Genomic DNA, 26,682 nt, shown 5'->3' with positions numbered 1-26,682 from the left:
GTAAATACCAAAGCTTCCCTTTTGGGATGCCTTGTCCTAGTTCGCCTACTTGCAACTCCAGTGCCTTCTAATCAGAGTGATCGCATTACTAAGAGGAAGCACGGAGGCTTTTCGGGTGAGTCTGACGCGGAAGACTGCCCCGTGATCCGCTTTCCCCCCTCCCGCCAAGGTCGTACGCTCCGGGCGGGGCTCCGCCTTCTGGCCGCGCCCGGGGCTCAAGGTCTGTGAGCAACTCCGGGGCTCACCGTGTGCGAACAGTTCCGCTGCGAGCTCGAGATGCAGTCGCTCCAGCCTGCGCTCCGCCGTGCCCTGCTGGCCCGCCCCTGGAGGGAACCCGGGTGAGTGCGCCCCGGGTCTGCGGCGGGCCTGGGGGCCCCTTCCTGCCAGATGCCCGCGGCGATCGCGAGGGCTCCCCACGCCGGGGGTCGCCTCCTCTGGCCTTCTGCCCCTCACCCAGGCCTTCCTCCCGCTGCGACCCACTCCCCGGTCTCCTCCGCGAGGTGGACCCCTCCTGGCTCCCACGCTCGGAAAGTCACCTTCTTCGCGCGCGTCTTCCTCCTCCCAGGGAACCCACCGACAGAGTGCATCTCGATTTTTTGCCCAGCGCTTCTCAGCCCCCCTCCCACGGTCTCACATTCAAGACTCGCCTCTGGGAGTCCCTGAGTCTCCTGTCCCCTTTCTACCGGGACTGCTCTTTCCTCTTCTCCCTTTTCCAAATTAAGTCCTGGGCAGAAAAGGGACCCTTCCTCCCGGTAGGTGGAAGAGTAATACTTGGGAGTGCTTGTAATGGGCCAGACGCTGGGCGAGGGGCTCCATGCATGCCGCACTGTGATTGCTGAGAGAGAGACACTGCACGGAAAGTGCATCAAACAGTGCCTGGCACCTAAGGCCCAGTTATTATTACGCAGAGAGTCGTTTATCACTCTCTTTTAAGCTGTGCGGGAGATACTCCGAATTACAGGTGAGGAAAGCAAGGTGCAGTTTTGGGGTAGATCAGCCCTGGAAATGCCCCAGCGGTGGAGTTGGGTTCCTGGACCCGTGCCCACTCAGTGACATGTTCTTTTTCTTTTTAAAAAAGATTTTTTATTTATTTATTTGACAGACACAGAGAGAGAGATCACAAGTGGGCAGAGAGGCAGGCAGAGAGAGAAAGGGAAGCAGGGTCTCCAGTGAGCAGGGAACCCGATGTGGGCCTCAGTCCCAGGACCCTGAGATCACGACCTGAGCGGAAGGCAGAGGCGTAACCCACTGAGCCACCAGGTGCCTCTCAGTGACATGTTCTTAGACCCCCTCTGCCCTAGGTGGAGGGTGGAGGAAGGTAGGCAGAGCACAGACCCTGTCCCAGAGAGGCTCAGTCTGACAGGCAGGTACTTCCGTGGGCCTCTCTTTCAGGGCTGGGCAGCCCCCGCCCCCAGTTTGAGTTTTGTTTGCCTGACCCCTAGGACTGTGACCAACTCTGTCTCCCTGCTGAGCTATGCCTTTTCTGAGTTAATCAGTTTCCCAAGGGATGGGGGGGGCGCGCCCTGGGCATGGGTCAGTTTCAACACTTCTGGGTGTCCTTTGTGGGTGGGGGCTTCATAGGTAAGGGCACAGGAAGAGCACATGGGGGAGGACTTCTCTCCCAAGCCAAGGTTGGGGGTCACTTGCCATACCTTAAGTGCAATCTCTTTTGCAAGCTTCTCCCTGGACTCGGACACCAACCTCCGCCCCCACCCCCACTCCTGACCATGGGGGAGGAAGACCATAAATTCATGTATTTACTGAGCACCTACCATGTGCCATGTGCTAAACCCTGGAAGAGAGGGGTACCCAGGGGACTTATACGTGGATGGGGACTTCGGTGAGTTTTCAGTTTAATGGTGCGGGGGAGAAGGCTTAGCCATAAAAACCTATAATACCTGGTAGAAAGCAATCCATATTCTAGGGAAAAAAAAAAAAAAGCTTACAATAGCAGTAATCTCTATCAAGCGATCAAGAACCATAGACCTGGCAGTGTGCTGGTAAGCACTGTATTATCCCTATTTTTACAGATGGGAAACTGATCTGACAGTTAAAAACAATGGAGAGCTAAAATCGCAGTCAGGCTCCCGCTTCCTGCTCTTAATTTCAGAGCCTCCCGAGTGGAGCTAAAGCATTTTTTGCAACCAGATCTGAAGGCTCAGGTTACCTCTTTCGATAGAGCAGCTGGCCCAGAGCCCCAGACAGGGTTTCTCAACCTTGGCACTGTTAACATTTTAAGCTGGGTAACCCTGTGTGTTAGGGGCTGTCCTGGGCCTTGGAGAATGTTCGGCAGCTTTCCTGGCCTCTGCCCACAAGACACCACGAGCACTCCACAGTTGGCACCGTCCATATAGGAATGTCAGACACTGTCCAACGTCTCTGAGGCCAAAATTGCTCCTAGCAGATAGCCGTTATGCTAGAAAAACAGGTCTGATGTTGGGCCATTATTTTGTTTATTCAACTAATATTTAGGATGCTCCTGGGCCATTTATGGAGAAACCGTTTAGAACATGTTTAATAGTATCTCTCCGTGTCCTGTTCATAGAACTAATGCTGAGGAAAATCACCTCTTTTGAGGAACCTGGTGTGGGTGATGATGTTCATAGTGTTTCCCTTTTTGCCTGGAGTGCCAGGAATCTCAACTGATTTTTTAAAAAAACATTTTTTTTTTTTTTGTTGGGGGTGGTGCCTGAGTGACTCAGTCATTAAACATCTGCCTTCCTCCAGGTCATGATCCCGGGGTCTTGATCTTGAGCCACGTGTGGGGCTCCCTGCTCAGTGGGAAGCCTGCTTTCTCCCTCTCCCGCTCCTCCTGCCTGTGTTCCCTCTCTCCCTCTGTCAAATAAAATCTTTAAAAAAAAAAAAAACACAAAAACTTTTGCCCCCAAATTTTATTTATTTATTTATTTATTAAAGGTGTCGGGGAGATACAGAGGGAGAGAGAAATTTTTTTTTTTAAGATTTTATTTATTAGCCCGGAGATCATGACCTAAGCCAAAAAGCTTAACCGATTGGAGCGGGCCAGGTGTCCCAGGAAGTGAGAACCTTAAGCAGGCTCCACCTTAATGACCCTGAGATCATGACCTAGGCTGAAATCAAGAGTTGGACACTTCACCTAGCCGGAGCTACCCAGGCACCCCTAAAAATACTCCTTTTTTTTTTTTTTTAAGATTTTATTTATTTATTTGTGAGAGAGAGCGACAGAGCGAAAGAGTGAGCACAGTCAGGTGGAATGGCAGGCAGAGGCCAAGGGAGAAGCAGGCCCCCCGCCAAGCAAGGAACCCGATGTGGGACTCGATCTCAAGACTCTGGGATCACGACCTGAGCCGAAGGCAGCCGCTTAACCAACTGAGCCACCCAGGCATCCCCCCTCTAAAAATACTCCTAATCATGCATTCCCCCCGCCTTTTTTTTTTTTTAAAGATTTATTTATTTAGAGAGAGCATATAGGTGCACATGCATGATTGGTGGAGAGGGAGTGAGAGAATCCCAAGCAGGCTCCGTGCCCAGTGTGGGGCTCGATCTCACAATGCTGAGATCAAGAGTTTGGTGCTTAACCGACGGAGCCACCCAGGCACCCTCATGCGTTCTCTCTCTTTTTTTTTTTTAATTAACGTGTGTCCTTTGGAAAAAGTGCAGATAAAGCAAAAAACATGAAAATGACCTAGAATCTCACCACATGGAAGTAACCACTGCCCTCCCTTCGATTAATATCCTTTTAACTTTCCATAAATATATACGCTTAAAATAAAAACAATCCCAACAGTATAATGGTGGGCTCATCTGCAAACACTTTTTTGTAGTTTATTTTTATTTCATAGACTTGTCCATTTTACTATCTCCATGACCTCGTACCTTTTAATGACGTGGATTATTTTACTGAGCTTCTTAGCAGCCTGTGATAGTTTTATAGGCATTACTATTCCCCATTTCGCGGATTAAACACCTAAAGCCCTTGAAAATTAAGGAAAGCTTGTCTAAGGCTTTAATCTAGTAAACACCAGGCCCCCAGTTGACTGCCTCCTGTCTCCCTGGGCCCTGACCTGGTTTTTTCTCTATTTTGTTGACTTTATCAGGGGGTTATCCTCAGTTAGGTCTCTGCACATTCTTGTTGGAAAGAACCAAGATACATTTATATTTATGTATATGTATATTTGATATTTATGTATAGATTTAATATAGATATTAAATATAGATTTATATTTAGGTATAGATTTAATAAGTAAAAAAAAAGTAGCCTAGGCACATCGTAGGTTTATACTAATGGTGAATTTTTCTCTATTATTTTTGTACCAGATGCTGCTAGGTGCCAGGGGTCCCCCCACCATCAGGGGTGGGTGGGCTGGAATTGGCTACCGTCCTGTCCCCTGCAAGAGTCCTGGGTCACTCCTCGCAGCCCACCTACCTGCTTAGTTTGCAGCATTTCAGATCTCCCCAACACATGTCCCAGCCTGCCTGTCCCTGGAATGGGCACAGGCTGGGCTGGGCAGGGGGCTGGCCCATCCCAGGCTGTGCTGGGCAGGGGGCTGGCCCATCCCGTTGCTTCCTGGACATGAGCTCTGCTCTCAGTCCTCCTAGCAGAGCCCAGGCAGTGCCTCTCGCCTGGAATGTTCTCCCCTGTCCCCTTGGTGAGCCCACACCCAGCGCTTTGTGGCGTTAGTGGTGTGGCTCTCCTTTGGCCCTTCATTGTCCTGTCTGTATAATGGGGAGTATCCCATCCGCCGCGGAGCAGAAGGGTTCGAGATGGTGTGACAGGGGCTCACTAAGTCACTAGCCGCACACTAGGTAACTAGCAGCACGAAGTGATGCTAATACTGGCTTCAGAGGTTGACGGAATACCCACTTGGGCTGCGGTTGTCCCTGGTGCTCCCTGAGCACCTTCCTCTGGTACCCCCCCACCCTGGCCCGGCACATAGTAGGTGCTGGATGCTTGCAGTTGGAACGGCCCAGAGGACAGCGTGGGGTGGATTCTGGCCCCACCTCTTAGCAGCTCTGTGGTCCTGGGAAGGCTCTTCAGCCTCCCTCCTGCGTCATTTTCCCAGGCGGTAAAGACAGTAGTAGCCCTCTCCTAGGATTGCCTTGAGAGGAGATGAGTTCATACACACAAACCACTTTGAAGAGTATCTGTTCCTGGACAGTGTTGCTTTTTTTTTTTTCTTCCTTTAATTTTACTCCTTTATTGGACAGAGGGCGAAAGCACAAGCAGGGGGAGCAGAGGGAGAGGGAGAAGCAGGCTCCCTGCTGAGCAGAGAGCCCGACTTGGGGTTCTATCCCAGGACCCTAAGGTCATGACCTGAGCCCAAGGCAGTTGCTTAATGGACAGAGCCATGCAGGTGCCCCAACAATGTCACTCTATAGTTTTGATCCCTCTCCCCAGTCCTGGGCTATCCCGAGTGATCACCCTGGACCAGGAAGATTCAGACATGAGGGTCCCAGCCAGCACAGGGATGATGGAGGCAGGTGTGGAGCTCGGGTGCCCTCGGTGCCTTTCCGTTGTCCTCACTAATGACGCGGAGGCAGAACTCTTTCTGTTGGGGTAGACCCTGCTGACCCACCCTGGGGAGGGGGCAGACAGCGGCCCATCTTGGGGGTTTCCTACCCTGCCCCCACCTTTCCTTTCCTGGCACGGAGTAGACAGTGCCCACGAACAGCAAACCACCGCCCCACTCTCTTGTGAGCTGGGAAATGCTGGGAGGGAGGAGACACAAGCTGGGTGAAGAGGAGGATGAGCCCATGCCCTGCGCCCCGCTGCTTGGGTCTCTTTGACAGGCGGCAGGTGCTTCTGCCGTGTGAGGGAGGAGGCCCTGGGTTCAGGTGCCGCTCTGTGGGGCGGGGAGCTGTGCCCTGGAGCCAGCGCGAGCATCAGTATCCCAGAAGTCGGTTTTCTCATCCGTAATAGTAATAGTAATCCAGGCCTCTTTCTCCTGCAATCAGAGCTGGATTCAGGAGATAATCACTTGGTGTCTCGCCAGGCCTGTTGTAAGCACTTAATCTGTATTCCTTGATATTTCTGGGGCAATAAAGTTCTGGGGCAATAAAGCTTGGCCTGAATCTGCCTGGGCCCCGCACTTTCTCTCTGCTCACCGCCCTTATCTCTACGATAAGGAGGATTGGCCTTATCAGGTCCTAGATAACAGCTGGGAAAGTCTGGAAGCTGAATGAAGCAAGGGTAGTTTCCTTTCTCCTCCTCTCCTCGTGCTTGCTCACCCTGACCCCAGGCACTCGGGACCTGCATCCAGCCCCAGGTGTTAGCAGAAGAGCACTGGCCTGGGAGTCCAGTCCCGGGGGGGCCTGTCGTTGTTCCAACAACACTTTGGGTGTTCCTTGTTTTTCTCTTTGTCTGCCCCCCTCTTTTTTTTTTTCTTGATGAGTCTGATAAAAGGTTTATCAGGGTGTTCTTTGTTTTAAAAGGTTTTTCTCTAGTGCTCCCGAGGGCCAGGTGGGGTGTCCGTGGGTGAGTGGCGCCGTCGGGGTCGGGGGGTGGTGGCTGACAGCCCGGCAGGAGCCACGGACAGGCAGAGCAGTGTTGGTGGTGCTGTGACCAGAGCGTAGGCTCTGAGATGACCTGATACACGGCCCCTTCCATGCGCCAGAGGGTGGCGTCCCCAGAGGAGGGGACTCCAGAAAGGCCTGGGTGGTTGGATCGCGGCAAAGTGGGTACTGGGGAGGGGTGAGGGAAATAGGCCTGGAGGCCTCAGGAAGGATTCCAGTTTTTTTTTGTTGGAGAAGAGATGAGAAGCCACCGAGTAGGCAGGTGTCACTGGTGATAACCAAGCTGTCTCTGTGCCCTTGAGATGTGCGGTGAAAGTGTGCGCACGAGAAAGGAATGAGTCCCGCCTGGAAGGGCCTCAAGCGGACCCTCGCAGAGGCTCCAGGTTCTGTGAGTGATTCTTCTCTGCCTCTCCAGAGCCCAGGGAAGAGCTCGTGCGCATCCCACATGGCCCATGAGCCAAAACAAAAGGTTGGGGGGGGGGTTGGTTTTGTCAGGTGTCCTCGGGTTATTTTTGGCTTCAGATTTGACTCAGGCTCATCTCTGAATTCTGTTCCCCACATTTGGACTGATGAGCAGCTGGGCTGGGGCTTGGAGACTTTCCAGGCAGAGGGGAAGCCAGCGGGGAGTGTGATGATCCTGAGGTCACAGTGGGCCTCGGCCGTAGGGAAGGTAGAGAGAGAATGCAGGACTTCTGCATCTGACACTGCCTGGGAGGGAACGGGGTTCCCTGGCAGCTGCTGCATTTTAGGCTGGGTGGAATGCGGTGCTAAGTTTATTCCAGCACTGTCTAGTGAGTGCCCAGGCCGGCCCGATTGTTGTGACCTGGGGGGTGTCTGAGAACCATTTTGCCCTTGAACACCTGGCCCGGTGTGGTAACGTTCTGGGTGTGTGTACGTACACATCTGTGAGACGCATCTAAGAAGACAGTATTCTTAGAAGCACAAAGCCCGAGGGGTGAGGAAAGGCGAGCACCTTTAACCTCACAATGCCCCTGAAGGGCACACGGACTGCCCCCACTTTTCAGGTGGGCAATCTGAGACCTGCCGAGTTTCTCATAGTGGACGGATGTCTTGGAGCCCGTGGGGGTTTTGGTCCCATAACTGTCTGCTAACGGAGCTGGGCTTTCTGCATGCCCCACGAGTGGGGTCCAGGCTCCCAGCCCACACCCCTCCTCAGCGGGCCCCCTCCTGGCTATAGCTAATTGACTGCTTGCAGGTGATGTGCGGCTGCTGGAAACTTCCAGAGGGCCCCTGGGGGTACGTGCCCCTCCCCCTTCCCTGACTGGTGTGGAGGCTCTGTTCCTCCCCAGCTCTAGGTTGGGGGGGTAGTCGGTGTGGACTTGAATTTATGGGGGTAGCTTTGTGTGATTGTCTCCCTGGCTCCTGAGAGTAACCCAAGGGAAGGGCTGGTGGGAGGCTGGGCTAGCCCCACATTTCTAGCCCTGGTTAGGGGATGGGTGGGGCCTGAGGAATGTGACTGGCCTCCTGGGGTGGGGTGGGTGCTGCCTGGGAGGTGGGGTGGGGCAGGAGGGAGAAGGCCTACCTCACCTAGAGCCGTTAGGCAAAATCTTGGGCAACCCGTCCCTGGCCCTGCCCTCTTCCCTCCGGGACCGCCCAGGACCTCTCAGTGCTTCCGGTCTGGTTTCCTGCTCTGGGCCTTTGTACTTGCTCTCCTTTGTGCCTGGAATGCTCTTCCCAGTTCTCAGATCCCAGATGGTGCTCGGAGAGGACACCTCCCCTGAGAGGCCCTCCGTGATCACCTTGGCTGGAGCAGCCCTGCCCTTCCCCTTACTTGTTCTCTCACCCCCTGTCCTCACCGTGTTCTTCGCCATGGTCCGCCCTGGAAGTCAGCTGCTTGGGATGCAGGGTAGTTGGAAGAAAGGCAGGTAGGAATGGGAGGGGCCCTCCCACCCTAGGAGGAAACTACCCTTAAAAGGATTTTACACCGGGGCGCCTGGGTGGCTCAGTGGGTTAAGCCGCTGCCTTCGGCTCAGGTCATGATCTCAGGGTCCTGGGATCGAGTCCCGCATCGGGCTCTCTGCTCAGCAGGGAGCCTGCTTCCTTCTCTCTCTCTCTCTCTGCCTGCCTCTCAGTGTACTTGTAATTTCTCTCTGTCAAATAAATAAATAAAATCTTTAAAAAAAAAAAAAAAAAAAAAAAAAAAAAAAGGATTTTACACCTCCCGGAGGGGGCCCTCCATCCTTTCGGCACTGGCACCGTGATAGGTAGAGGACAAGAAACTGATTGGATGATAGGCTCAGAGAGTGTTAATCACATTAAAACAGCCGCCCTACCGGCAGGCAGGGTAAAAACCGCTGGACTTAGAAACTGGTGGTAACCCTCTCAGTCCCCTCCCTCCTCTGGAGCTTTGTGCCATCTCTTTGCTATCATGTCATTAACCTTGCTTTGCTGCCACCACTGCTGGTCCACCTCCTCATTCTTCGAAGCCTGGGGCACCAAGGGGAAAGAAATTGTGCAGCCCATGCGGCCCGAGGCCTTGGTATCATGGTCACTGCTCTGTCCCCCGTGTCTTCAGCGGCGTCAGGCATAGCAGATACCCAGGAACCTTCTAGAATGAATGAAGGGCCAGTCCTGATGGCCCCTGCTTTCCTGTCCTTCCTCCAGGCCTTCTAGACTGGGTCTGTGAGCCTCCAGACCCCTTCGCAGGGAGAAGGAATAAAAAGTGCCCTGCAGCAGTCACTGCCCAAGTGACACAGAGGCCTGGAGGACCCATCCGTCAGTGAGGTCCTAAGGTTCAAGACTGAGCAAGGTTTCCAGGATGAAGAGCTCTTGAAACTCAGGACCCTGGCATCAGACCCTGAACCCCGATAGCCACCTCCCCATGGCTGTGAGCTGAACTCAGGGCACTCCTCCAAGTTCCTGGCCCACATTGAATGTTCCTGCCCACGGGAGCTCAGCCCTTGGTGCCAAGGGAATCCCAGCCGGGTCCCATTCTGAGGGGCTGAGCTCTGGAACAGGCTGCCTTTTCAGCCCAGAGAAAGCAGTCACTTGGGGCCCTTTGGGATAAGGGCTGCATTGTGGGGAAGGAACGGGAGAGTCCACCGTCTCTCCATGTAAAAAACACTTAGAAGTAGTTTTGTGTTGACTGAACTTAAGCTTCAAACGGCCTTGTGGGTTCGTAGGATGGTTCTCACTTAGTAGATATAGAAACCAGCCCAGAGGAGGCAGGTCTCACACACCCGAGGACACACAGGGGCAGGTCTGGGCCTGGAACTTGGATTTTGGACCCCAGGGCTAGTTCTTGCCCCCCAGTTCTATATTTGCTCTGGATTTCAGAATCCTGGGCCAACCCAGAACATCTCCCTTCCCCACTGGAGATAGAGGGGCCGGGTCTGGTGGCGGCCACCACTGACCTGTCTGCCTCTGTTCCCTGCCCTTGGACCCCAGGCTGTGGTGGAAGCACACGTCGTCCCTACCGAAGGTGGCCAACGAGCCGGTCTTGGCATTCACGCGGGGCAGCCCCGAGCGAGATGCGCTACAAAAGGTAATGGCCGGTGGGGGCAGGGGCACCCAGTGGGAGTAGGGGGTGGCGTGAGGACAGCCTCCAGCAGCACCTCCAGGATGCCTCTCTGTGCCTACAGCCCTCACCTGCTGATGTGCCTGCCTCCAGCCTTGGAAGGAGACCAGATCAGGGATGGCCATGTGTCTGGAGGACGGGAGAGGCTGGAGGCAGCATGGGGGGCGGGGGGTGGCAAGCCAGGCCACTTTGGGGTCTGGACACTTTTGGGGCTCCCTCCAGGTTAGGGATGGTAAGCCCACAGACGTTTGTTTTCTACTTACAAACGTTGTCCCGTTAATTGTCAGCATTTTAAAAATCGTGAGATGTCATGTACGTTTCAGATGCGGGGTTTTCTCTTCTGTTTATAATTCGAGGCCCTGACAGCACTGGCCTCCCCTCCAGCAGGACAGGAAGTGACGGTGGAGGGGGGCTGAGTCCTGCTGCCCCCCCCTGAGCAGAGCAGATGCTCTCTGGCCTCAGAACCTGGCCCTTCAGTATTTCTGTTCCTGCCTGGGGATCTGTGTTAGTACGCTCTGCCCCTGGGGTTTTTAGGTGGGGCAGAGAGCGGGGAGGAAATACCCAACCCCCCAGATGTCCCCTCTGCAGGCCTTGAAGGACCTGAAGGGCCGGACGGAAGCCATTCCATGTGTGGTGGGGGACGAGGAGGTGTGGACGTCAGATGTGCGGTACCAGGTGTCGGTGAGTCCTGTGGGTGGTGGGGCTCAGTTTCTCCCCGAACCTGGGGTCCCGTCTCTCGGGCAGCAGATCACACGGGACTCTCTGCCTGCAGAGTTTATAGTCGGTTCCCTGATTTTGAATTCTGTGCGCCAGTATAAAACCTCCAAAAATAGTCTTGGGGGTCTTGTCATGAAAGATGCTGATTTCACACCAGTCAAGAGGGAGTTAAAACGGTGATGGCCACCGGCTTTGCTGTCTTTTTAGAAAGGTGGACCCATTGGCCACCTAGAGGGTAGAGAGGAAGGGCAGAATGGCAGGATTGAAGATAATCCTTCCAGAGAATCAGACAGTCTCCAAAGCCCTGCCCTCTATTTTGGAACTGCTGCTCTCGGGGAAGATAAGCTCCTCCGAGACGAGCCGCCAGGGCGTGGGCCTGGTGTCCGGCCAGGTGTCCCCTCCTCCTAGAAGTCCTCCAGCTGGAGCCACACTCCTACAGACACATCTGAGAGGTCTGCCCATCTGCAGGGGCTCCTCTCTTGCCACTTCTCTTTGAGGGAGGAAGAGCAGGGGAGTTAGCTGCCCATTTTGGAGATCAAGGGTCAGGCTCAGAGACACTAAATGACCCAGCTAGGGTGGCACAGTTAGATCTGGAATAGGACTGATTAATCCTTGTTCTCCAGAACCACACCCTGTTGGTGTTGATTCTGGTGCATTTTCTGGGGAGGATTTGGAAGGGGCATGGTAATTCAAAGTGCAGTGGGGTCATCTCCCTGCGGCCTCTGGTCATAGAAAGAACCGTGGAGCCCTGGGTGCAGGAGACAGCCTGGGCTTGCCTTGAGGCCTCCTGGTGACCGCAGGGAAGCCAGCACGTCACTTACACCAGTCAGAGTGTTCTCGAAATAAATTCCAGCTGCACCTTGGGAGAAGTACAGCCCTTCCCCATAGGGGGCCCGGAGAGAAATTGCTCCCGAGGGCATCAGGACAAACTGCCTGAGTCTCAGCTCATGCCCAAAGGATGCCTTTTGCACATGTCACTCCGTGCAGGCCAGAGCGCCCACTACTGGGTCAGCAACCAGAGGGCACCACACCCGGAGCCCTGGGAGCACAGCCCCACATCACGCAGGTCACCCGGCCCCTCAGCGCTGTGCCACCTGCCAGCTAGGATTCCGATAACCCTCTGGGCGGGCACTTCCATTCTCATGGCCTGTGGTGCCTCACTGACCTGGCCACATGGGAACTGGGGGAGCCGAGGCATGGGAGGCAGTGGCTGGCACGTGGCTGCTGGCGTCAGGGAGCTGCGGTCCATGGGGATGTGCTGGGTCAAAGGGCCAGGGTCCGAGCTGCCACCTCAGGCCCTGAGCATCACAAGACATGCCAGACTCGGGGGCGGACAGGATACAGGTGACTCTGCTGGTGGTTGGAATGAGGGGCAAAGGGCCACTTTGTCTTGAGCCCTAGACCAGCACCACCCAGTAGAACTTTCTGCAGTTCTGGTGACCAGTATCTGCATGCTGTCCCACTACTGTGGCCATGGGCGGTGCGTGGCCGTCCAGCCCGTGGAATCTGGCAGGTGTGGCTGAGGAATGGGGTTGAAATGTCAGCAGGCACATGCCTTGTGGCTGCCGTGTTAGAAAGGAAAGCCGCAAACGGCCCATGGGCAGACTGCTCGGTGGCAAAAGTGTTGAAGTATGGTGGAAAGAAGGGAAATTTCTCCCTGTCTTGTTGCTCACGCGAGCGTCTGGCACTGTTGGGTTCTGTTTGTAAATGTTTGTGGAGGGTCTTTTCAATGAGTGTATCTGGGTCCCGGGCCAGGGGCTAGAGAGGCATTCTGGGGGGACCGCAGAAATCCCGAGCGGGTCTCAACTCCGACGCATCGTGTGGGGCCTCGCAGGGGACCGTGCCCACACCTGAGCCCCAGCTGCGAGCCACACCCGCTCCGGCGGCATTTTCACCTGTGAACCCACTTGGCCCTACTCCCCATGCGGTGAGGCGGGGGTGGGGTGGGGTGGGGAGTGTCCCCATTTCCCACAGAGGGAAACGTGGAAAGGGGAACTCACTTTACTCCGGCCTCCAGCCGGCAGAGCTGGAAGTGAACCCGTGTCTGTCTGGCCACAAAGTCCACACTTGCCCTGAAAGACTGTGTGGTCCATGCCTTTCTCCGGGACTGTGAACCTTCCAGAGCAGGGATGGACTTACTCACCGAACCGCAGGTGCTTTGTAACCCTTAGTCAGAGAGACGGATGTGGGAATCGGAGGGGAGAGGGCGAGGGTGCTGAGGGCTGTTGCCTGGTAGGTGAGCTCTGTGGCCGGCCACGTGCCCACCTGTCCTGGCATCTCCCGGCTGGGCGGTGATCTCGCTCTCTTCTCATCTGGCAGCCCTTCAACCACGGACACAAGGTGGCCAAGTTCTGCTATGCAGACAAGGTAAGGCCCTGGTGACTTCGGGTTGGGCTGCTGGCCCTCTGTTGCCTTCTGGCTGCTGGCATGGAGGCGGGCTTCAGTGTCTGCTTCCCTCTCTGGCTGTGGTGGGCGGAGTCTTTCACAGCCCGGCCCGCCCGGGGGTTCATTCAAGCCAGATGAGAGCTGCACGGGCCAGGGCTGACATCCCCCCGACATGCCTCTGGCCATGAGGCAGCCTGGTTTCCAAGGGGTGTAGATTCTGTAAGGCTGAGTCAGGGACACTGGAAACACCAAGGATGGGAAGGTAGAGGGTCAGCATCGTTGGGGGCAGTTGGAGGGGTTGGGGTGCCCCCGTGGCAGGGGGTCTAGGAGCTGGCCTCATGGGGCAGCGAGGGCATGCTGGTGTCAGGTTGAAAGTCTCAGGCTATGGTTCTGTGCACCTGACCTTGAGGGCTGGAGGCTCTGGCTGGTGGGCTTGGGGGCCCTGGGAAGAAGGTGAGGCCCCAAGGAGACCACAAGAGAAAGCAGAGCTAGCTTATCAGCTGGGGGACTTGCTGCCAAGTCCCTGGCATGCAGACCTTCCTGGCAGGTCCCTCAGACCTCCAGATGGCCACAGGAAAGGCCCAGAGCCTGGGGTGAGCTGCCAGGTGGGACACTGTGTTTGCTACTGTGTATGTGGGGGCGGGGGGAGCACTGAGGCTAAGGGAGCCACGGGTCCCTGGGTGGAGGGTGACCTCCAGTCTCCCTTGCCTGTTCCCCTGGGGCCCTTCCTGCAGTGGGAGACAGCCCTGAACCTGTTCCTCTTCATTAGGGTGTACTCAACAAAGCCATTGGGGCTGCGTTGGCCGCCAGGAAAGAGTGGGACCTGAAGCCCGTTGCAGACCGGGCCCAGATCTTCCTGAAGGCGGCAGACATGCTCAGCGGGCCGCGCCGGGCGGAGGTCCTGGCCAAGACCATGGTGGGACAGGTGAGGTGCCCATGGGCACCGTCGGGGTGGGGTGGAAGGCTGTGGTCACGCACCACCCAATACAGTAGCCTTGAGCTGGGCTGTTCTGGGTGCCGAGACGAGCTCTGTGCTGGAGACCAAGAGATGTCCTGAGACCCCGTGCCAGCCTCTAGGCTTAGTCAGCCCTCTGCAGCCCTCCACAGCCCTCCGCAGCCCTCCAAGGGGCCCTTCTGACACCTCTAGCAGAGGCTCACAAACCGCCGGGGTCTCTTTGTCCGTGACAATCATGTCCAAGTCCTGTGCTCAGGGCCCTCTGTTTCCAGCCCATGCCCAGCTTGCCGGCTGCTCTGCCTGTGAGGTCACCAGTCTGGATTTAGCAAGATCCTGGACCCCAGGCATCCCTTCTCCCTGCCTCTCCCTGGTGGCCCTGCTTGGCATGCTCTCTCTCTTCTCTGTCCTGTGAACTCTTCCCTTCGAGCTCCTGCCCGGACATCACCTCCTCTGTGATCCTTCCAGAATCTTCTCTGTCCGAAAGGATTCGTCCCGCTTCTGTGCTCCCATAGCATGCTGTTCGTTTGTCTGTTATAGCTCAGGTCCTGTTGAGTACAGTGAGTTCCTGTGTGCGTATCACCTCTTTACAAGCTTTTTTGGGGGAAGAGATGGAGTTAGCTGTTCTCCCTCTTCCCGGGCTCACAGCAGGTCTTCCGGCAGTCATAGGTCCTGAGGGATGTTTCCGGACTGCGTGCGTGGGGAGCCAAGAGCACCAGCAGCTCCAAGTGGGGAAGGGAGCCTGGGGGGGAGAGGGTTAATTTCCCTGTCCCCAGGAGGAAGCCTTAGGCTCTTGGGTCGCCTGGTCCTGGCCAGCTCCCCACCACCCCACCCTACCCCCCACCCTACCTGGCACACCCCCCACTCCCCGCCGCCCGCCCTCCCCACCCCTGTCCTGTGCTGAGAGCCCCCTCTGCTGCACGGAGGTGGTATGACAGCTCCTTGCCGGCTAAGGGTCTGTCTCCTGGTTCTCAGCAGCCCCTTTGGTGGTTGTGGGCCCCTCAGTGTCCCCGGTGACACACACACTCGACGGCCAGATTAAGGTGCTTTATTGAACTAAAGTCTCAGGAGCTTCTCAGAAGTGTGGTGACCTCACAGAGCCAGGCAGGGCGTCTTAGCTGCTGTGGCTGCAGGTCCCGAGCAGGGTAGCTGTTGACAGTGACCCTGTGCCAAGCAGGGGCTGCCCTGATTCAGAAAAAAACCCATTCTTGCAGCCCAGAGGTCCTCCCTGGGCCCTCCTGTCTGTCGGGAGGAACGGGCAGTGAAGGAAATGTTGGCCGCTTTCAGGCCTCCTGCTGTTTGTTCCAAGTGCTCCCAGTGAGGGCACCTGCTCCCCCGGGGAGAAGAGAGCCGCCAGCACCGTGGGCGCACAGTCGGTGTTGGCAGAGGGCCGATGGGAGGCACGTCGGTCACCACTGACCCTCTGGTGGTCCTGCACGCAGGGAAAGACGGTGATCCAGGCAGAGATCGACGCCGCGGCCGAGCTCATTGACTTCTTCCGGTTCAATGCCAAGTTTGCCATGGAGCTAGAGGGCCAGCAGCCCCTCAGCGTGCCGCCCAGCACCAACAGCGTCGTGTACCGGGGCCTGGAGGTACCCACAGGTGGTGGGGTGGGCAGAAGCCTGCTGGAGGAAGCCAAGAGCTTGGCCTCACCCCCTCTCCCTCCCCCAGGGCTTCGTGGCGGCCATCTCCCCCTTTAACTTCACGGCGATCGGCGGCAACCTGGCGGGGGCGCCGGCCTTGATGGTGAGACGATGACCAGGATGGTGCGATGGGGCGGGCGGGCGGCTCTCCTCCCTGCCTCCGCAGACAGCAGTGGCCCAGCCCTGGCTGTGGGGACACACCCAGAAGGTGGAAGCCGTGCGGGCCCCTAGAAAGGCTTTGGGGTCCAAGACTGATTTGGATCCCAGCTCTGCCCCATGCTGGGGAATCCCCAGGCAAGGCCCCGAACTTCCTGAGGTGGTTTCTTCCTCCTTAAAGTAGAAATCTAGTAGGAGAGTCCAGAGTACAGGGTTGTGGGGAACCTGTGTGGGACACGCACGTGGGACATGTCTGGCCTGGTACGGGCTTCAGGGAAGGTTGACGGTGTTGGCAGATCCCTTTCTAGTGTCTACTGTGTGCCCTACAAGTGACCTCTCAAGGCTGGGAAGTGACTACCCAGTAAAGATTTGGTCTTGGCTTCCAAGTCCCTGGCTCCCCTGCCCTTGTCAGGGAGAAGGTGGCTGTCGCCCTCGTGAACCCCCACCAAAGTGGGGGGGGTGATGCAGTCATGCTCTTGGAGGGTCTGGGTGGCTCGTGGGGCAAAGGAGGAGGGCTGGCAGGTGGCAGGGGCCTGGGCCCCACATGGGGCAGCTGGCTGGTCTCAAGGCTGCTCCTGCCCAGGGCTGTCCTCATGCATCTGTGCACAGAGATGCACACACCCAGGTGCCCCCGTGTCCTCAGCCAGGACACATGCAGAGACAGCCCTATGAACACTTGCCTGCCATGCCCAATGAGCGCCCAGCGACGTGGAAACACCCAGAACAGACCTGCCGGATGCGCGCTGGCAGGACCCGTCAGTACAGGCTTCCAGAAGAAGGCGACCTTAGCCCGAGCGAGGGAACAGAGGGGGCAGGGTGTGGTTTCACTGGCGAGGGTGTTTGGAACACCGTGCCCGACACCTGGAACCATGGGACATCCTGGCCTACCGAAGGGCCTGGTGGCTCCACTTGAGGGATAGCCATGCTTCAGGGTGGAGGGACAGTCGGGTGGTGACCCCTGCTTTGTGTGTCATTGCTGTGCCTCCCGGGCAGGGCAACGTGGTCCTGTGGAAGCCCAGCGACACCGCCATGCTGGCCAGCTATGCCGTCTACCGCATCCTCCGGGAGGCAGGCCTGCCCCCCAACATCATCCAGTTTGTGCCAGCTGATGGGCCTACGTTTGGCGACACGGTCACCAGCTCGGAGCACCTCTGCGGTATCAACTTCACAGGCAGCGTGCCGTGAGTCCCCGGGGCATGGTGGGCCGGGGGCATGGCGATCTGGGAGCCAGAGGTCAGTCACAGATCATACCTACGGACTCGCTGTGTGGCCTTGGGTGGCCCGCTTCACCTCTCTGAGCCTTCATTTCTTGACCTGTTCAAGAGGAACAGGGTCCCTACCTCGCAGGGTGATTGTGAGGTTCCAGTGAATGATCCAAGAGGAAGGACTTCACAGGCTGGAAGCAGCCTACAGGTGTTTGGTGGTGCTGATTTTGATGCCACAGGCACAAGGGAGCTTGGAATGGATTGGAGGAAGCAGGAAGGCTTCTTGGAGGAGGTGGTATGTAGGCAGAGGTGATAGCCAAGCAAAGAGGGGGTAAGGAGAGTGCTGTGGGAGAGGGAACAGCACGTGCAAGACCTCAAGGCTAAAGCTCCTGTGCTTGGGGAGCCGGTGGTGGTTCCGTGGGGCTGGAGTGTGGGGTGCCGGGGCCGCGGGAAGAGTGGGCGCAGGAAACGGTTCAATCGTTTATTCAGTAACGAGCAGGTATGTAGGTCCAGTGAACATGTGGGCAAGTCCTGATTCTTGGAGGGTTGAGTCCCATGACTGTAAGGCCCTGTGAGCCCACAGAGATGTCTAGACCTTATCCCAAAGGTGATTGGGGGCTACCAAAGGTTTTCACCCAGGGTGTTCATGAAGCAGCTTCTTTTCAAGCAGAGTCTGCCAGTGGTAGTAGCTCTCTAATTGGACCTGGCAAGTGGCCTTGTCTACTCTGACCCCTAACTGAGATGGACCAACCTTGTAAGTTGGGACGGTTTCATGCAGAAATTTTTTTTGAGATTTCAGGCTGCTTTTGAGAACCTGCCCGTCTGGGCCTGTGTGTCCATGGGGCACCCCTGGCCAGAGGTAGGGGTTTAGTGCTCTCCAATCCCTGCCAGCCTCAGCGAGCCCAGGGCCTCTGCGTACATGGTCATTTTTTTCCTAGTCTGGCTCCGCTGGGGCCCTGCCTTTATAGTCTCTGTCCCAGATGATTGTTCTGGCTTCTCTGTGCATAAGTCCCCAATGGCCAGAGTGAGGAGGCCACCCCTGTCCAGGAGGGGACAGCAGAGGACCAAACCCGGGTAGAGACGGTGGGGTTGGGTTCAGGTGAGCAGGTGGCAGGGAGACGCGATTGTGTGTCCATGGGATTGGATCAGTGGATGGCTGGGGGTCCATGGGAAAGTCCAGGGGCTGGGTGGAGGGGCATCTGGAAGGCGTGGGTAGACATGACAAGTCCCATGCTGGTCACTTTGAGTGTGGGGAGGTGCCCGAGGGTCATCTGAGTGGAGATGTCAGGGTCTGCACTAGGGGATCCTTCCTGGTGACCCTGGGGACACCTGCCGTGGCTTTGTCTCCCTTGCCCGGCCTCAGGCCCTCCTACCCCCCTTCCCAGGCTTTGCCGGGTGTGATGGCAGCATTAAATTTGCTGAGGAGGACCGTTTTCCAAAAAGGCCCCCTCTGCCAGCGTGGGCCCCACGGGTCCCTGCCTGTTAGCGGGCGGAGCAGGCCTGGCCCCCATTAGCCATGCTCTGATGAGCGGCGGGCGTAAAGGTAGGAAAGTCATAAATTAGTATTAGCTACTGTGTCGCAGGCTGCCTGGTGATTAGCATTTTTATTGTTTTGTGGTGCTGAGGTTGGTCACACTTGGAGCTTGGGGAGGAGGTGGGGGCCTGCGCTCCGTCTCCCAGGACCCTCCTTGGTTTGGCCTCTGGAGCCGGGGTGCTGGGCTGGGGGCGCTACTCTCCGTGGCCGTGTCTGTCCCCCGCCGGGCACCTGCAGCGTGTCTGGCACTGACCGAGGTGCGTGACTCCCCCTGGAGCCACCGCAGAGCAGCGCTGCCAGGTGGGAACGTTCTCTCCAGGTCCCCGAGGAGCAGCGCCATTTGAGGTTGAGTGATGAGTGTGAGGTCCCGTGGCCATGAGTGTCGGAATCGGGGCCCCTGGCCTTGTCGGCCTCATCTTGCGGCCAAGCCTACCTTTGCTCCCCACCATGGGTCCCGAATGTACTCTGCCAGCTGCCCCTGCCTACTCCGTTCTCTTGTCCAACCCTCGCTCTGACCCCTGCCCCCACCTGCTGGGCTTTGGGGCCCCTTCCTCTAGTAGAGCCTTCTCCCCACTCCCCAGGACCCTCACTGTCCCAGGGGCCTGAGCCTCACTTCCTAATCCTTGCCCTGTCCTCTGCTTTCAGCACCTTCAAACACCTGTGGAAGCAGGTGGCCCAGAACCTGGACCGGTTCCGCACTTTCCCACGCCTGGCCGGAGGTGAGGGTCCCTTCTCCCTGGTGCCCTCCCTGTGGCTCCCGGGCACCCCTCCCTGACTCATGAAAGAGGAAGACGGTGATGCCCCCACGGCGGGGTTGGGGGGGCAGCCCTGGAGGAGCTGAGCAGGGAGGGGCCTTAGGGGTGGAGCCTCAGCTCTGCTAGGTCCTGGGGCCTGTGCCCTTGAATGTGTAGTTCATTCATTTGTCATTCAGCAGATGAAACACTAAGGAACTACATAGGCATTCTGGACACCAGGGGTGCTATGAGGGCAGCAGGACAGGGGCCTGAGAGCTCAGCATGGCTGGGGCTTATAGCAATACTATGAATGTTCCCACAAAGAAACACCCACATGGTTGAGGAGATTTCTGTGTAGAAGCAAAACAGAGTCCTTCGCTGCAGGACTTCTCAGAGCCTTTAATGCTTTTAAAGGTATGACATTTCTTTAGGAGTCAGGAGTGATATGTGTTTCCCAGACTCTCTGGCTCACAGAACCCCATTTTTGTGGAGGCTCCCATGGATCAGGATTTTTTTGGGGAAAAGGCTGAGCCCCTGAGAGAGGGCTGTCCCGGGTCCCACAGCACAGCACAGCAGCCACAGAGCAGGGGCTGGTGGTTCAGCATTCCTGCTCTAATGGATGAAGTGGGGCCCACGGGGAAAGTGGACCCAATCCTGAGCTGGTGGGCGCTCTGATGGGGGTTCAAGGAAGGGGCGGCATCTCCACCCCAATCCACCCTTCACAAGGTGCGAACAGTGCGCTGGATCTGGGTTTCTGTTCCCCCTTCCTGCTGTGCCCCAAGGAAGGGAGACTACCACTTCTCTGACACCTCCCAGCCTCCAGACTTAATCTCTCTGTGTCTCAGTTTTTTTTTTTTTTTTTAAGATTTTATTGATTTATTTGACAGAGAGATCACAGGTAGGCAGAGAGGTAGGCAGAGAGAGAGGGGGAAGCAGGCTCCCTGCTGAGCAGAGATCCTGATGTGGACTTTGAATCCAGGACCCTGGCTGGGATCATGACCTGGACCAAAGGCAGAGGCTTAACCCACTGAGCCACCCAGGCGCCGTTTTCTTTTTTTTCTTAAGTTTTTATTTAAGTAATTTCTGCGCCCAACATGGGGCTCGACCTCATGACCCAGAGATAAAGAGTTGCATGCTCTTCAGACTGAGCCAGCCAGGCACTCAATTTTTTTGTCTTTAAAATGGGGATAAGAGGGTTGGTGTGAGGCTTTCCTGAGACAAAGCAGGAAGTGTTTTGAGCAGAGCTTGGCAGGTGATTAGTGCTTTGTGACTGGGAGCTGCTGGTCACTTGTGTTTCAGGGAGGGAGGAACCAGGGCCCCGGGGCTGAGAAAACAGGGGTGGGGGGGGGGTTGGTTAGCTCCCATGAGTAGGAAAGAGGGACCAGCCCTGGAAGCCAGCGTGGAGTGGAGGAGCCCTGCCCTCTCCTCTCACCCGCCTGGGGGTCGGGAAGGGGCCGAGAAAGCGGTGTGTGCTTCTGGGAATGGATTGGCTCCTGTGAGGCTCGGATCCTGGTCCTTCTGCCTTGATGGTGGGCACGCCCCTGCCCTAGCCTTGGTTTCCCCAGCCATGGGGTGGGAGATGGTTCTGGCTCGCCGGCTTCCGGGGCGCTGTCCAGCCGTGACCCGGGGTTGGGGCTGCGTGCACCTGTGCACAGGTGGGCTCCCCTCACACCCCCCTCCCCTGCAGAGTGTGGCGGGAAGAACTTCCACTTCGTGCACCGCTCTGCCGACGTGGACAGCGTGGTGAGCGGGACCCTGCGCTCTGCCTTCGAGTACGGCGGCCAGAAGTGCTCCGCCTGCTCCCGCCTCTACGTGCCCAGGTCACTGTGGCCGCAGATCAAAGGGCGGCTGCTGGAGGAGCATGGCAGGATCAAAGTGGGCGATGTGAGTGGCGTCCTCCTGCCACAGCCCAGTGGGAGGTTGATGGGATTGGATGCTGGTGGGGGGGGTGGGGAGGCGGGGCTGGGGTGCACGGCGGGGGTGGGTGGGGTGGGGGGCTCCCTTTGTCTTGGGCCTATGGTGACTCACTCTGACTCACTCGAGCTCTTTTGGGGCCTCCCCTCCTCCAGCCAGCAGAGGATTTTGGGACCTTCTTCTCAGCCGTGATTGATGCCAAGGTACGGGCAAGAAACAGGTGTTCTGGGGGCGGGGCAGACCCTGGCCCGGGTGGGAGTTGGAGGAGAAGATGTGGGGGCCTTGATGGGGGTCACCCAGCCCCACTGCCTCAGGCAAGGCAGTCCGACGGCCGCACAGACGCCCCAACCCCGAGCTTTGAAACCTGCAGAAACATCCGTAAGCAGACAGCTTGCTCCCTGCGGCCAGGCTTGACCAGCCCCTGCTAAGTGTGGGTCTACACACGTGCTCAGACAGGCCTGCGGGGCCACAGCCCGCGCCCTCACACTTGTGTGCATGTGTGCCCATGAACACAGACAGGCTTGGTGCGTAGGCAGTCACCTGGGTCAGCGGCAGGAGCAGACACACCCACATACATGACATACTACATACATGCACATGTGTGTTCACATGTGTCCGTATGTATATAGATGGACGTCGTCTGCATTCATGTGTGTGTGTGCGTGCGTGTGCGTGTATGTGTGTTTAACACAGGCGTGCCCATACACAGGTATGTCAGCATGAAGGCTCGTGGCCATGCACATGCCCATGTGTACATTCCTGTGTGTGTTGCGTTTCTGTAAGTGTAATTGTGGTCCACACACACAGACACAGACACGCATGCTTGTCTGCCCTTGTTTCTGCCGTGCCTTGGCCGGACCCTGGCTTGGCCCTCTCCCCATCCCCCCATGCCAGAATTTGGGCCCTTCGGGGACAGATATGCTGCGGTGAGCGTGTTGGGGGCCCTGCTGCCGGGCACAGCCTCCCGGCCAGTCTGGGACCTTCCTTCCTCCCCTCCTACCGCAGTCCTTCAGCCGCATCAAGAAATGGCTGGAGCACGCCCGCTCCTCCCCCAGCCTCAGCATCCTGGCGGGGGGCAAGTGTGACGACTCCGTGGGCTACTTTGTGGAGCCCTGCATCGTTGAGAGCCAGGACCCTCAGGAGCCCATCATGAAGGAAGTGAGTGGGGCGGGCAGGTTGGGGGCACAGACGAGACTCCGCTGAGCCCAGCGCACGTGGGATCCTTGTGTGTGGCTTCCCGCTTGCGGTGCTACCCAGACCCACAGCTGGACTGTGAGGTTCCGGAAAGGGGGTACCTCCCTCCCAGTGAGAACAGCACCAGGCCTGGCTTTCCGGCTTCCTGACCCCCAATCCAGGGCTCTGTCTTTGACGCTGCGGATGAGAAACTGAGGCTCCAGGGGTGAAAGCACTTGCCCAGGATGGCAGTGCAGGGCCCAGAGGACAGTGATATTGCTGGGCTGTTCCTGTGCCGCGTACTGCCAGGGTGGGGGTTTGGCTGGCGTGGAGAAAGTATCCTGGGACCTCCTGCCAGGTTGGGATGGGGTTGGCATGGCAGGAACCCGTGTGTTGCTCTCCGGAAGGAGCCCAGCAGTGGGAGGCACCTGGCCCTTCTTACAGGTGCTGAGCTGTGGCCCGAGGCCGGGGAGACGGGGGAGAAGTGGAGACCAGAGCAGGGGGACTGGGAGGCCTTGGGGCTCAGGTCCAGGGCGGGTGTGACCCTGGGCTTTTGTGTCAGGAGATCTTCGGGCCCGTGCTGACCGTCTATGTCTACCCGGACGAAGAGTACAAGGAGACGCTGCGGCTGGTCGACAGCACCACCAGCTACGGCCTCACGGGGGCAGTGTTCGCCAAGGATAAGTGAGTGGCCACCGCCCTTCTGCTCTTGGTCTGGTGTCAGGACACCCCATCCTGTCCTGCAACCAACCTCCTGGATGAGGATCCTAGTCCTAATGCCATCCATTCCCCTCACTTCAACCCCAGCCGGCAAGGAGGCAGGCTTCCCAAGCACGGGGACACTGGCACCTGGGCTCTTCACTGAGATGCATATTCTGGGGTCGCAGAAGGCACCTGCCGAGGGTGCCTTTGAGCCCGGAGGCCATAATGCTAAACCCTTGGCTTTCCCTTCCTCCGTGCACTAGCTGCTGCCCCGTCTGCCTCGAGATCGTGGAGATGAGATTGGAACTTGGGGGCGGGGGGTGGGGGTCTTGGGGGGTTCCTCCAGCTCCCCAGGGCAGAGGAGAGGACAGGAAAATGGGACCAGGATGGGCCACTCCCTGAGTGCCCGTGGCAGGACCCTCCCCTACCCATTCAGCTCCTGCGGCAGCCCTGCGAGGGAGGCGTACTCACCACTTCCCAGAATGGGGGGGCTCAGAGGCTTTCCGACCCTGCCCAAGGGGTCTAGAGCCCTGTGGCCAGATCCTGTCAGCTGGGCAGCTGGTATGGGCTAGGCCGGTCCCCATTATCTGGGAGCCACTGCGGGCTGCGCTGGTTGGTGGCAGTCAGACCTGGGGCGGGGGGGCAGGCGAGCCGGCTCCCCTCTGACCACTGCCCTGCTGTGCAGGGATGTTGTTCAGGAGGCCACAGCGTTGTTGAGGAACACAGCTGGCAACTTCTACATCAACGACAAGTCCACTGGCTCGGTGGTGGGCCAGCAGCCCTTTGGGGGGGCCCGAGCCTCTGGTGAGTGGGTTCCTCCTCTGCAAGGGCAGGGGGCAAGTTTTGTCAGAAGACTCTTCAGCCCTCACATCAGGAGTGTTAAGAGTAATAGCCAACACTGTGGGCCGGAGCGAAGGCAGGTAGTTCTTCCCATTTGACAGAGAGGTAAATTGAGGTCCCAGGTGCCTTGGCGCAGAGCCAGGGCCAGACCCAGGGCTCCTGGCTCCCAGTGGAACGCGTACTTCACGGTGCTCCCGGACACCCCCTTGCAGGCAGGGCGAATGGCCCTGGGGAACGTGGGTCCTGCCTCCCCTGGCCTCGCTCAGGAGCCCTGCCTCGTGGACACATTTAGTTTCTGTTGAGCTGCTTATTGCCATTGCTGGTGCCCGGTTAGTCGGTCAGCTCTACCCACTCCCTTTTCCTTTGGCTGGGTTGCCAGGGGCTGCCCCGGGGCTGCCGTATCTTTTCGGAGGCAAGCAGAGCTGTCTTTCCCACAGGAACCAATGACAAGCCGGGGGGGCCTCACTATGTGCTGCGGTGGACGTCGCCCCAGGTCATCAAGGAGACCCACGAGCCCCTGGGGGATTGGCGCTACGCCTACATGCAATGAGCCTCACCTGGTGCCTCTGCTGTCTGTCCACCTGTCTGTCTGGACAACCCACCTCAGAGCCCTCGCCCCACTCCGGCCCGTTCGACCTGCTCCCCATGGGGCTGCCCCCTTGCCCCAACTGGGCTTTAAAATCCTGGCCTGTCCCACACCCCTCAGGGGCAGGTGCCAGCTCTGATTTGAGACCTGCTGGAGGGGAATGGGGCTGCCACCCCTTCTCCCACGGCTGTCCTGGAGATTCTGTCTGGCAGGTTCTCTGCCTGTCTTCTTTCTCTGTGCCCTGTGGCCCAGTGGCTCGGGCACCTGGGGAATGGCAGTAAAGTGCCTTCCAAGATCCCTTAGGGACCAGGGGGCAGCTCTGGACCCCTTGGTTGAACCTGAGCATCCACAGAGACTCCTGGCCTTGGCCTTGGCTCCTCCAGGGCTCCAGGAGCAATGACCCAGGGTGTCTGTAGGGCATGGGCGCACGAGCTCATCTGACCCTCCCTGGTCTGGGCTACCCACCTTCCTCCCCAGCAGTTGACCCATGCCCACCTGGGCCAGTGGGTACCTGGGCCTGGTCTGGTGCCTTAGACACCCCTGTGCCTTTGTCCAGGGCACCCATGTTCTCCGGAGGCCCATGTGACTCCTGGTGGTCTCTCTGTGTGGGCTTGTGGGGCTAGCAGAGGCTCTCTGTTGAGGTACAGGATTGGGTGGGCCTTCCCGTTTGGGCTGTGGTTTTGTAAAACCCCTGGGGAGGGGGGCCTTCATGCCAACTCAGCTTGCCGTTGGCTCATGGCTCCCCACCTGTGTGGGCCCAGGACTTCCAGCAGGAGCTCGGTCCCCACCAGCTATGGTAGAACAGGCCTGGGGAGACTGCTCCCACCTTCTCCCAGCCCCAAGAACTAGCCTTGGGTTCCCGTCCAGCCCGGGCTGAGGATTGCCCCGTAGAACCTTCCCTCCCTGGCACAGAAGTAGCTCTGTGTGGACTAGCCCCCAGGCGGCCCGATCTTCGACAGAGCCAGCTGGGGGACACTCAGAATTGGATTGAATTGGGGGACTTTGAATTGGATCGCAGGGGGCTGGGGACCGATAAGGGGTGACTTCAGAGGACAGTTTTTAAGGGTCCTTTGCCAAGGACAGCTGGCATGGGTCCCCTGTAGGGCTGTCCCCCAAGCACCGTGGTTGTACACTGTGGCCTGCAGTCTGGTGGGCATGCTGCTGGGACAGGGTGTAGTTCTGCTTCCTTCCAAGTTCCTCATGGCTGCTGGGAGAGGCCAGGGCCATCACCTGGGGGGAGGTGCTGGAGTGGTCCTGGTTCCACGGATGTGAAATTGCGAGGTGGCGGTGGGCTTCTCTCTGCAGACACCCTCGTGAATGCTTGTTACTTAGATTGCTGGTCTTTCTGGTGGGGGCTGGGAGGCCAGCTTCTTCAGACAAAGGCTGATGTGTGGGGTGTATATTGCTTCTGTGTCCTTGGTGTCAGGAGTGTGGGGGCCTCGGTGTGGTGGAGGGAAGGGCGGGCACTGAGGTTTGGGAATGTGGGCTGGAGGTATGAGAACTCTGGAGTCAGGTGGGTTCAAATCCTGCTCTCTGCCTCCAGAAAGTTGTTGTTGTTCGACCTCTGATCTGTCTCTTTCTCTGTGAGCTGGGTAATAATACACATACACACGGGCACACATGCACGCAGATTGTCACAACGACTGAGTGAGTTAATTCATGTAACTGTTTAGAACAATGCTAAATACAGAATGAATGATTCAGCCATGTATACATTGTAACAGCCACCGTTACCATGTTGTGATTGATGGTTTAAGTTTACGTGAAAACTGAGCTGGGCTACGGTGCCCAGGTATTTAGTTAAACATTATTCTGAATATTTCTATGAAAGTGGTTTTTGGATGAGATTGACATTTAAATCAATGGACTCCCAGGTTAAAGCCCATTGTCTTCTGTACTGTGGGTGGGCCTCGTATAATCAGTTGAAGACCTCCATAGAACAAAGACTGACCTCCAAGCAAAAAGGAATTCTGCCAACCGACAGCCTTTGAACTCAGCTGTGACTCTTCCCTGGGCCTTCAGCCCACAGAAGCTCTGCCGATTTTGTACTTACCAAGCCTCCAAGATTGTGTTAGCAGTTTCCTTACAATAAGTCTATATTCTGTTCCGTT

The 26,682-nt window shown here is 57.4% G+C and overlaps 1 protein-coding gene across 1 annotated transcript; it reads left to right on the top strand.

Moving 5' to 3' along the window:
* Positions 1 to 189: 189 nt before the first annotated feature.
* ALDH4A1 (aldehyde dehydrogenase 4 family member A1) lies at positions 190 to 26,682 on the top strand. The gene is made up of 15 exons (XM_004741341.3): positions 190 to 338; positions 9,901 to 9,997; positions 10,619 to 10,711; positions 13,067 to 13,114; positions 13,902 to 14,057; positions 15,527 to 15,676; positions 15,756 to 15,830; positions 16,877 to 17,064; positions 19,268 to 19,341; positions 21,044 to 21,240; positions 21,426 to 21,473; positions 22,276 to 22,428; positions 23,006 to 23,127; positions 23,831 to 23,949; positions 24,423 to 26,682. The coding sequence occupies exons 1-15, from the start codon at positions 277 to 279 to the stop codon at positions 24,533 to 24,535; spliced, it is 1,695 nt and encodes a 564-aa protein (XP_004741398.1). The 5' UTR covers positions 190 to 276; the 3' UTR covers positions 24,536 to 26,682.

The sequence above is a fragment of the Mustela putorius genome, unplaced genomic scaffold (genome assembly GCF_011764305.1).
Source record: "Mustela putorius furo isolate JIRA1106 unplaced genomic scaffold, ASM1176430v1.1 tig00003853_pilon_pilon_pilon, whole genome shotgun sequence".
Classification (NCBI taxonomy): Eukaryota; Metazoa; Chordata; class Mammalia; order Carnivora; family Mustelidae; genus Mustela; species Mustela putorius.
Note: the sequence above shows the minus strand (reverse complement) of the source record. Positions and strands in the feature narration are given on the sequence as shown.